This window comes from Pteropus alecto, unplaced genomic scaffold, assembly GCF_000325575.1.
Source record: "Pteropus alecto unplaced genomic scaffold, ASM32557v1 scaffold101, whole genome shotgun sequence".
NCBI classification, from domain to species: Eukaryota; Metazoa; Chordata; class Mammalia; order Chiroptera; family Pteropodidae; genus Pteropus; species Pteropus alecto.
Window position 1 is genome coordinate 11619611 of NW_006432945.1, and position 9652 is coordinate 11629262.

The 9652-nt window shown below is 46.0% G+C and overlaps 1 protein-coding gene across 1 annotated transcript in view; it reads left to right on the forward strand.

Moving 5' to 3' along the window:
* Positions 1-1941, forward strand: part of LOC102878628 (protein transport protein Sec16B) — a 30587-nt gene extending 28646 nt beyond the window's left edge. Inside the window, exons 22-24 of the mRNA XM_006907787.2 lie at positions 28-107; positions 1083-1181; positions 1818-1941. Of these exons, the coding sequence (XP_006907849.1) occupies positions 28-107; positions 1083-1181; positions 1818-1886 (248 nt within the window). The 3' untranslated portion in view covers positions 1887-1941. The remainder of the gene's footprint in view (positions 1-27; positions 108-1082; positions 1182-1817) is intronic.
* The last annotated feature ends 7711 nt before the right edge of the window (positions 1942-9652 follow it).

Below are 9652 nucleotides of genomic sequence, written 5' to 3' on the forward strand. Positions count from 1 at the left end.
AGGAATAGCTGACTCATTGCTTTCTAGGTAGGGGTGATGTCCGAAGACCAGCGTCCAGTTGGGGAACAGCCGAGGGCACTGGGAGTGGAGGCTTATCTGGGCCTGAGGTGAGCCGCCCATGGGCTGAGCCTAGGGCCCCACCTGGTGCCCATGTGTGGGGACTGCAGGAGCCACCCTGGGTGGGCCCAGGTCATGGGGAACGTGGGAAAAGCTTCTCTATCAGTTTGCTGGGGCTGCCATGACAAGGTGTCACAGACCGCGTGGCTTAAACAACAGAAAATTTATTTTGTCACATTTCTAAAGGCTGGGAGTCTGAGATCAAGGGTTCGGCAAGGTTGGTTTTTCTTGAGGCTTCTGTCCTTGGCTTGTAGACGGCTGTCTCCTCCCTGGGTCTTCACGTGGTCTTCCCTCTGTGTGTGTCTCTGTCCAAATTTCCTGTTCTTACCGGGATACCAGTCGTGTTGTGTTAGGGCTCACCTCGATGACCTCATTTTGCCTTAATCACCTCTTTAAAGACTCTACCTCCCAATACGTTCTGAGGTACCGGGGTTAGGATTTCAACCTATGAAGCCGTGCATTTAGCCCATAACTGCCTCTTTAGGTGACATCTACAGAACCACCTCTATGTTCCAGTGAGAGCCAGAGTTCACCAGTGTCCTTGGCAAGGGCTGTAATAACTCTCGTTAAATTGTCTGCACTGGTATGGATCCCATGCCGATGGCTAGGAAAACATTCTCATTTCCCAGGGTGGCCTGATTGGAGTGCTCTTGCAGTTATATTAGTATATTAGTATGTTCCGAAGAAGACATTACTTCCTATGATGCTATCGGTATAACTTATGGTGACTTTTTCTTCTCGCGTGCTCCAGGTACGGCCACACCTGAGCTTCTGCATTGCCACCCCAGCCCCAGGGGTTGGCTGTGCCTACCTGCACCATGTTTGTTCACTTGAGATTTCCTGAGTTCTGTAAGAAATGCTTCCCATCTGCATCTCTTGGCCAAAGTTGATGCTCAGGGGAGCCCTTGGCGCTCTGGAATCCCGGAAGCGGTGACTGATGGGATTTTCTACTATCTTGATTACAGGGTGTCTCCTCTGAGCTCTACTTCAGCCCTGGCGTTCTGCTTCCTCCACCCCCCATGAAAGGGGCTGTTCCTCTCTACAACCCAGCTCAGGTCCCCCAGGTAAGAAAGCCTTGAGGGACAGGGGCGAGCACAGGCTTCGGATTAAGTAGACCCGGCTTTGCAATCCTGGTTTACCAGTTACTGTGCATGAGCTCTTGAGCAATGACTCACCCTAAGTCTCAGATTTGGAATATTTAAAATGGGCGGAGTGGTAGCTACCTCACCAAGCAGCTGTGAGGATTAAATGAGCACATGTACGTGAAGGGCCTGGCAGGCAGAAGAGGTCCAGTCAGTGTCTCTACTGTTAGTATTGCCCTTGACCTTTCCGAAGTCTCAAAATTCAAGGGACACGATTGGTGCTGGCATCAGTGGTTGCACCATCGCTCCGTCCTGGAGTCAAGGGGATCACTGCAAACTTGGAGATGTGAAACTCCCCGTTCCTCGGCGACTCGGGGCGGACCGATCGCTCTCATGCATCATTTGGCCTCCCCTCTTTCTAAAATCAAATTTCTTTTGCCGGATATAAGAGGTGAAGGTACTGGGCGGAAGTGAATCATGAGAACAGCCCCCCCTGGGAAGCCGCATGCGGTGGAAACGTTCCAGACTCTCGGCATGCCCTAGCTCAGTCCAGCCAGTCGGCCCCGGATGGAGCCATGCTTGGGGCTGTCATCCAGCACAGTGTTTGTTCTTTTCCAGCTCCCCGTGACCACTAGCCTGACCCGGCCGAATCGCCTGGCTCAGCGCCGCTATCCCACCCAGCCGTGAGGAGGACGGCCACCCACCCCCACGTTTATGTCACTCTCCTTTATCAGTCTCCCAGCGACTCCACCATGGTGGGCCATCTGACAGGGTCGTGCTGACACGTTGCCTCCACTGGGCATGGAGAAGGCACGGGCACAAGACCTCCCAGGACACAGCTCCGTCCAGTCTCTTAAGATTAGCTTCATGTGATGGAAATTCTTTCATCAGACGGAAAAGCTGGGTATAATAGCAGACTGGAGGTGAGCAGAAGGCCACGATGGCAGCACTTAGGCTGGTGGCTTCGGATTCTCCCAAAAGTCAGGGCACAAGACGGTTACTGCTGGACTCAACAATGACGTCACCGGGCTCTGCAGCAGGACGTGATTGGGGCGAGGGTGGGGGTGGCACTCAGAGCAACGTCCTGGACTAACCTGACTCCTTCCTCAGGCTTAGTTTCAGACCACCTCATGGCTCTAGTTAGCAAAAGTTTTAATACTAAAACTTGATTTTCGCGACTTGTCACCGTTCCCTCTTCAGTAACATATCAGCAGCTTCCCTCCGGGTCGTAGCTTTGTGCACATTTTTGTGTGGCTCAGATTAATTACATTTCTCTCACTTTCTTAGCTGGTCCTATTTTTTCACATTCTGGCATCTGGCTATCAAGTTAGATTGCTGTAGGCATCATATTGTCATGGTAACTAGTGAACCTAATGCTGCAGATGGATGGAACATCAGTATAATAAATGATGGAGAACATTTTCTAAAAATTCACCCCTTCCATAAGAGAGGAGGAATGAGTGGTTGGTATTGTTAATACCTCCCTTCCTGCTTCAGGCCTTTGCAAATTGATGTTCGAAGGGTCACTGGAGCCAGAGGGAGGAGGGGGACATCTTGGACATTTCCATTTTTTTCTTTCAAACTCAAAATAGAAATTACTCTTACCGTTTGTCAGATTTGCTGAAAATTGCTCCTCACAAAGAACATTTTTTTTTTTTTGGTATATGTAATTGTACGTACAGGTTTTATACTCCAATGTACAGTTTTAACGTTGGTAGCGATGAAACCAGATAATTTTATAGCAAATGCTTGTCTCCGGCACACCAAGTGGTCTCTTCCCTGAAGTATGTCTAATAATGGTTTCATTGTGTGAAAAGGTGTGAAGAGCTGGAAAGAGCCCTTTGTTAATGAAGAAGCTAGGGACCGATCCTCCTAACTTTCAAGCCTATTCTCAGGTTTTTACATTTTTTTTTTTTTAATTAAGGAAATATACACAAAAGCTCCTCTGATGCAAGGAGTCACTTCATTAACTCAATATTGCATATTCTGTTTTCTAAAAGTGTCTATTCATTTCTCAGATTAAATTAGGAAATGCATAAGTGTTTTGCACCTAGACAGCCCTCAGCTTTTCTCTTTCTACGTCAAGGCCGCTGCTGCTTCAGTTCAGTGTGCTGACACCCAGTGGCGTAGTCTGAAAGCAGTGGGTGAGTTCCACGGGAGCCAAACTCCTTGGACTTGAATCCTGGCTCCTCAACTGTTCACCTCGTAACCGTGGGCAAGGTTACCTAACTGTCCTGTGCTTCAGTTCCCTCATCTATAAAATGAGGATGATAATGACGATAGTACCTACTGCATCGGGACATTGCAAGAATTAGATGAGTCAAGCTCTTAGGAAAATACCTGGTCCATGTTAAGTACCACATAAGTGATTTGTTTTGTTTTGTTTTTTTAATTGTTAATATGTAATGTAATAAGTAAAATCTTGACAGTCCTGTGGCCACAGATTAAACTGTGGAGTTTTCGTTCTTGATACAGGGATATAATGGGAATAATAACTTAAAACTACTTCTCAACATGTATCTTTATTACTAAGCCAGTTTCTCTTCCTGCAATCCCATCTGCCACCAACTCTGGGTCCTGTGGCTCAGCGCCCCTGGGGACAATGCCATAAGAAGAAGCACTTGAGAGGAAGAGGGCGAGGACCAGAGCGGAAGGCAAAGACGTCAGATGCTGCCTGGTCCTCACTTCCTTCTCCCGTCGAGATTATAAATGGAAAGCCGGTGGCTGCAGTGTTAACGAAGCAAGCACCGAACTTAGTTACTTCCCAGGCAAAGGGATGCGTGGCAGTGAATGGATCTGCTGAGGGATGTCGGGGTTTCAGAAAGGGAGGCGGTCAGGGTATCTCTGCGAATCCATGGGTGAAAGCCAGTGCGTGGCAGTCCGACTGCATCTGTGAACCCGCGTGTGGCGGGCAGAAACAAGTCCTGGTGTTTGTGGTTGGGAAAGAGCCCCCTGTTGGGTCTAGTGAGGGTCCAACGGACCAGGGTCACTCGGCGTTCTCGGTTCATCAGCTTTCCTTAGCTCTGGTGACGGTGGTGAGGTCGCTAAAGGTCGCGATCGTTTCACAGCTTCAGCTGGTTGAAACCAGTTGAGCTGAAATGAAGGAGCTGCAGCTGCAAGAGGAAAATATTGTTTTTTCTCCTTTGCAAGGTGGAAGCATGGGGAGTAGAGCAGGTCGTGATAGAAATATGCTGCCAGGAATGGTGACCCCGAAAGCATCGCAGCTTGCGACAAGAGGCGGCAGCCTTGAGGAGAAGATGGCTTCGGCTTGGCAATTTGTCCAGTGTGGCTTGGGAGCTGCAATGCAGTTGCTTGGCCGTGGGGATGACCGTGGCCTGAGGCAGGCAGGGCCTTAGTGCCCTGCAGCCTGGTGTACGTGGTCTCCCATAGGGGATGATTACACAGTGTTCGCAAAGGCCACGAGGGATCCGCTGTGCCCCAGCAGACACCAGGTCAGGGCTGAGCCAGACCAGCCACCCACAAAGGAGAGGGCCCACCCACCGAATTGGCCATAGTCCTCTTTCCCATCACCATGAGCCATTCTGGGGAGAGAGAGTAAACAGAATTCTCTCTCTCTTTAAAAAAAAGGAATGACCAAAAGACATGTTAAAAAGGAAGAGACTGAGATGTCATTAATTGGCAAGTTTGTGCCATCTTGGAGGAAGAATTGCTTTAGAAAATAAGCTACATTTTCTTTGAAAAACTGAGTAGGAACTTGTGAGTTTGTGATCCTGCTATATACATATAATTTGATATTTACATGAAAACATTTAAACTTAATGTTCAGTAATTTGGAAGAGAACAAACCATTAAACTCCATTTAAGTGCCTTTATCACATATAACCATTCCAGCTCTCTGTCTAATCCCCTTATGTGAGTATAAAACTGCAAACGAGCCTAGGTTCCTCGGCCACCTGTACTGTGCATCTACCCCTTTCAGCTTTCACTCAAGCCTCAGGTTGCTCAGGATCAAAGCCTCTGCTAGCTTTTCTCTCTCCTAGAAATCTTCTTTCTTTTTGGTCTCTTCCTCCGAGCAACCAAGAAGAAGAGCAAGAGACTGCATTCACCTTTTCACTAGAATCAGAGTATTTTCTTCCCAAGAGGAAATATGCAAAACACTCTTCTGCTGGAAAGGAATAATAGGTGTATAATTTGGGTCTCTTCACTCATAGAAGTTTCTGGGACACTTTCCCTCCACAGAGGGTGGAAGGGAAGTGTCTTTTCCCCTCTTCTATTTGCCATCTGAAGCTGGAAATTGCATGTATCATGATTTACACACAATAGGATGTTAGGTGCTTACCTGAGGTGGCTTCTAAACCTGGCCCCCAAGGCTGCCAGCTCCCATGAAGTACGGTAGGCACCATTCACTCAGGCCCTTCAGAAATGGTTTCTTAATATTTAAAGTTATTTTGAATGGAGACTAACGGCACATTAAATGTTTCGTGACAATCTCACTAAGGAGAGGAATCTGCTTTCCATACTTCCTTATTGTTTGTCTGGATCTCCAGGTAATAATTGTGCTTTGCCGTAACTAGGTCAACAGCAGTGTAACTCAAACTTGACTGACCTGTGCAAGCTGCTTGTTATTTTAATGCGAGGTGCTTTCCTGGTCTTTATCCATCTTAGAGAGAGCTGATTAAGTATCCAATTTTTGAAGCATCTCAAGAGAGGGGATTCCGTGGCTTTCCTTGAGCTTCAGCCTAGAGTTTCACACCCTCGAACATTAGGAAGCTATTTCTAATACTTAATACCCAAATCACTCGTGTGGCTCTTTGAGACTCTCAGCTGGTTCTCAGCGGAGGTGGAAAACAGCTGCTCACCACCACCTGTGCCTGGAACTCTGTCGCATTCTGGAAGGCCATTAAATCATGTCTCAGCTTATAAAACGAAGGCTTACAGAGTGGGTTTTTCTTGACTAGAGTCGGGGATCAAGCCAGCTAAATGCTTGGTGTCTTTTGGTAGAGTGGCTGCCCATTCTGAGATTCAATAAGAATATGGATTATTTACATTGTGTCAGGCACTCAGGTATGCATTCTGTGATGTATATATGATTATTACAACATATTATAGATGAGGACTCTGAAAATGCAAGAGAGAGCTTAAGCAATTTGTCCAAGTTCACACAGCTAATAAGAATGGAACTGGGGTTGGCATCAGGAAGTCTGACCTTTGAATCCGGGCTTTTAGCCACTTCGTCCCTGGACATGTGCACATTTATTTGCTCACTTATTCATCAAATATTGAGTAATGTGTCAGACATTGCCCCGGTTTTCCGACAAGATAATCTTGACACTTAAGATACTCAGAGTCTAGTGAGGGAGACAGACATCGTAACACAGAAATTTCTAAATAATGTAATAACCGTTATACTTAGACTATATTCAAAGAAATTAGTACCTTGCTATCCCTTAATAATGTAGGAGTTTCATCTATTTATATAATTTTGGGGCTGATATGTAATATGGTCAAATGGTATCACCTCTTGTAGGTCAAGATCAAAGTTAAGATCATTGCTCGTGTGTGGGATAGCCAATCTATTTGCCATAGTGTAAAGTAGCATGAAGTGTGCGTGGGTGAGTACGCATGAAGTCTGAAGGAACAGGGGTGATAGTGCACTTGGATCACAAGTACCATAGACCATGGCATCAGACAGAGAGGTCATCTGATGTAAACTTGCCGAACTGCTGTACGAGAATCTCTTCTTTCTTCTTCCTGCCATTTACAGGATGCTAAGGCAGGAAAAGACTAAATATTGCAGCGGAACTCCCCCAAGGACAGGGTCCAAGTGGGGCGTACATGTGACTTTCCCTGTGTGCGTGTGCAGGGGCGCCACCCCACGACGACACTTTACCAAAGTCTCTCTTTTCACCTAAGCTCCACCCCCAGCCTTTTATTTCCTCTTCGTCACAAGTGATGTTGACTCCCAGAGGAGGATTATCTAGAAGACAGCCTCTTCATTAAGCATCTTCCAAGTGGCCGATGTTCTGTGGGTATCTGCGGAGACCACTCACTGGAATATGCTGTCACAGATCCTATGTCAGTAGATCCCATATTTTGGCTAGAACGTTTTAGCTGGCTTTTTATGTCCCCTCAAACTGAGTTCTTGGAAATCAAAGGCCTTGACTTTGAAAACTTGTCTCTGAATTCTAAGAGCCCGTTTTGGAATGTAAAAGGTACTCATTTCTTCTTTTTCACTGTTCTCATGTTCTGCAAGCATAATTTGGGGTCAGGAGGAGACCTCATTGACCTGGAGTGGAAATAATTTGACTTTTGAATTTCGATATTTCATTTCCACTTTATGTATTTAGATAGATGCCATGAAGTAGGAACAAACCAGGTCCTTACGGTCATGACTTTTTTACGTGATTTTTCAGCTTCTTCTCTTTATAGACAATGACCACAAACCATTAGTCATCCTTATAATGCACATCAGTTAATCTTGAGTCAGGATCCAGTCACACTTGCTTTGTGAACAGGTGTATTACCGACAAGTTGCGGATACATGGACATTTGCTAAATCAAATTAGTTTGTAAAGGCATTACAGTAGCTTGCAATTGAAAGGTAATTGATGTTAAGCCCCTAAAATAAAGAATAATTTGCAAGGAAGGCAATCACTCCCATTGATCACTTTGTAGAAGCTGACTTTGTAGTCTCAGGGAAGGCACAGTAGTAAGATAAGACTTTTCAGTTCTGGGCTCACCTCTGCCACTAGCTCACCTGGTAACTTTAATTAAATTTCTCAGTATCCCCAAACTGCTCGGATAAAAATTTGGATTGGCTCATTCAACAAAATGTATTTAGGATTTCCTGTGGGATAGATGTGTGAAAGCAAAGTACTGGCTCTCCCAGAGCTCATGGACCAGTCAGGAGATTAAGTGACGCATATATCCCAGGTGGCTGTTGCTCCACGTGCTCATGACGTGCTGCTAAGGCCCCCGATTCTGCCTCCCAGGGAAGGAGGTGACCAGGAAGGTTCTGTGGGAGGTAACTTTATTAATGAAAAAGACCATGGCACGGAGCGGTTAATCAATTTTCCTAAATCTTCATAATTAAAGTTCTGCTTTCCAGGCTGATGGTCTTTTCCTTCGAATGTGAGAACATACTGTAAAATGGAAAGCTTTTTTATTATTCCATCGAGGGCGTGCTTGTAGTACGAAAAGCATCAATAATAACTAAGAGTTTGTGCTGGGCGTTGTTACAGGAGCTTGCATGTGCTCATTCATGCAAATCTCTTAACATACAGCGAAGGAGGTATTTTGAAGAAATCAGACAGAGAGTTCAAATACCTTGACCAACATTTCACAGTTGATGATGGAGCTGGGAAAGCCTCATGAGAGGTGCTTCACATATGTTGTCTTCGTTGATCCTTGAAACAACTCAAAAGAGGCAGCTCGTTCGCCTCACTTCGCAGATGAGGGAATGGAGGCCCGGAGAGTTTAAGTGACTGGCCCGAGACCACGCAGGAAGTGGAGGAGCCGGGGTTTGAACCTGTGCTGTCTGGCCCCGGAATCCAGACCTTTACCTCTCGTTTACTTAGTTTAAAGCAGTCGTACCTGTTCTGCACACCAAGCCATTGAAGCTTTTCCCAGTCTACGCCACTGTCTCAGCTACAGTGAATCTCTGTTTCTCTCTTTCTCATCTTCCCCTGAAGGAGATTACTCATTACCTTATGTGTTTATGCATATGTCTATTTTTGCTATTAGGCTTGTGACTTCTCAGGGACAAGGGCGATATAATTCAATCATCTTTATATTTCCAGCATCTTGCACAGTGCCTATACCTAATAAGGGCTTAATATTCAAAATAGACCTGAATGAATAATTTCCCATCATGAGGATCTCAAAACTGTTGAAAAATGGCCATGAATTGTTTCTGGCCTAGAGGTTGCCGGGTGGGGCTGTCCTAGTGTTAGAATTTGACCCATGTCTGCATCTTTAAAAGCTGAACAGGTCTTGGTATATAGTAAATGCTTAAAAAAAAAATCTGTGAATGAATGAATGGCTCAGTAAGAGAGGCAAGGGGCACAAATGAGGATTGTTGCAGCTTTGGGAAAACTGTCCATGGGAATGATGCTAGAGATTTTCAGAAGAGGGAGCCCAGCGCTCCTTGGAGAGACCCCCAGGCAGGCAGCCTTTGTGGCAGCTGATGGAAGGGAGATGCCGTGCTCAAGGTCAAGGCCAGGGGTGTCCTGCACTTACAGCTCCTCATCTGACCCTCACAGGTGCTTATTTCTGGCAGAAGCATTTCTTGGTTTTAAAAGATTCTTCACTCCTTTACAACCTGTGTAATTGCTATTGGAATGCTTTGCCCCGGTAGTGTCTTAATTAGGTCAAATTTTATACCAAGGGCTTTAACTTGATGCTGCATTTGCAATTCCAAGACTCCTGCTCTTGGCAGTGCCTGGAAACAGTCACATTTTCTAGATGCAGGGGCACCCTGACCCAGAGCCCGT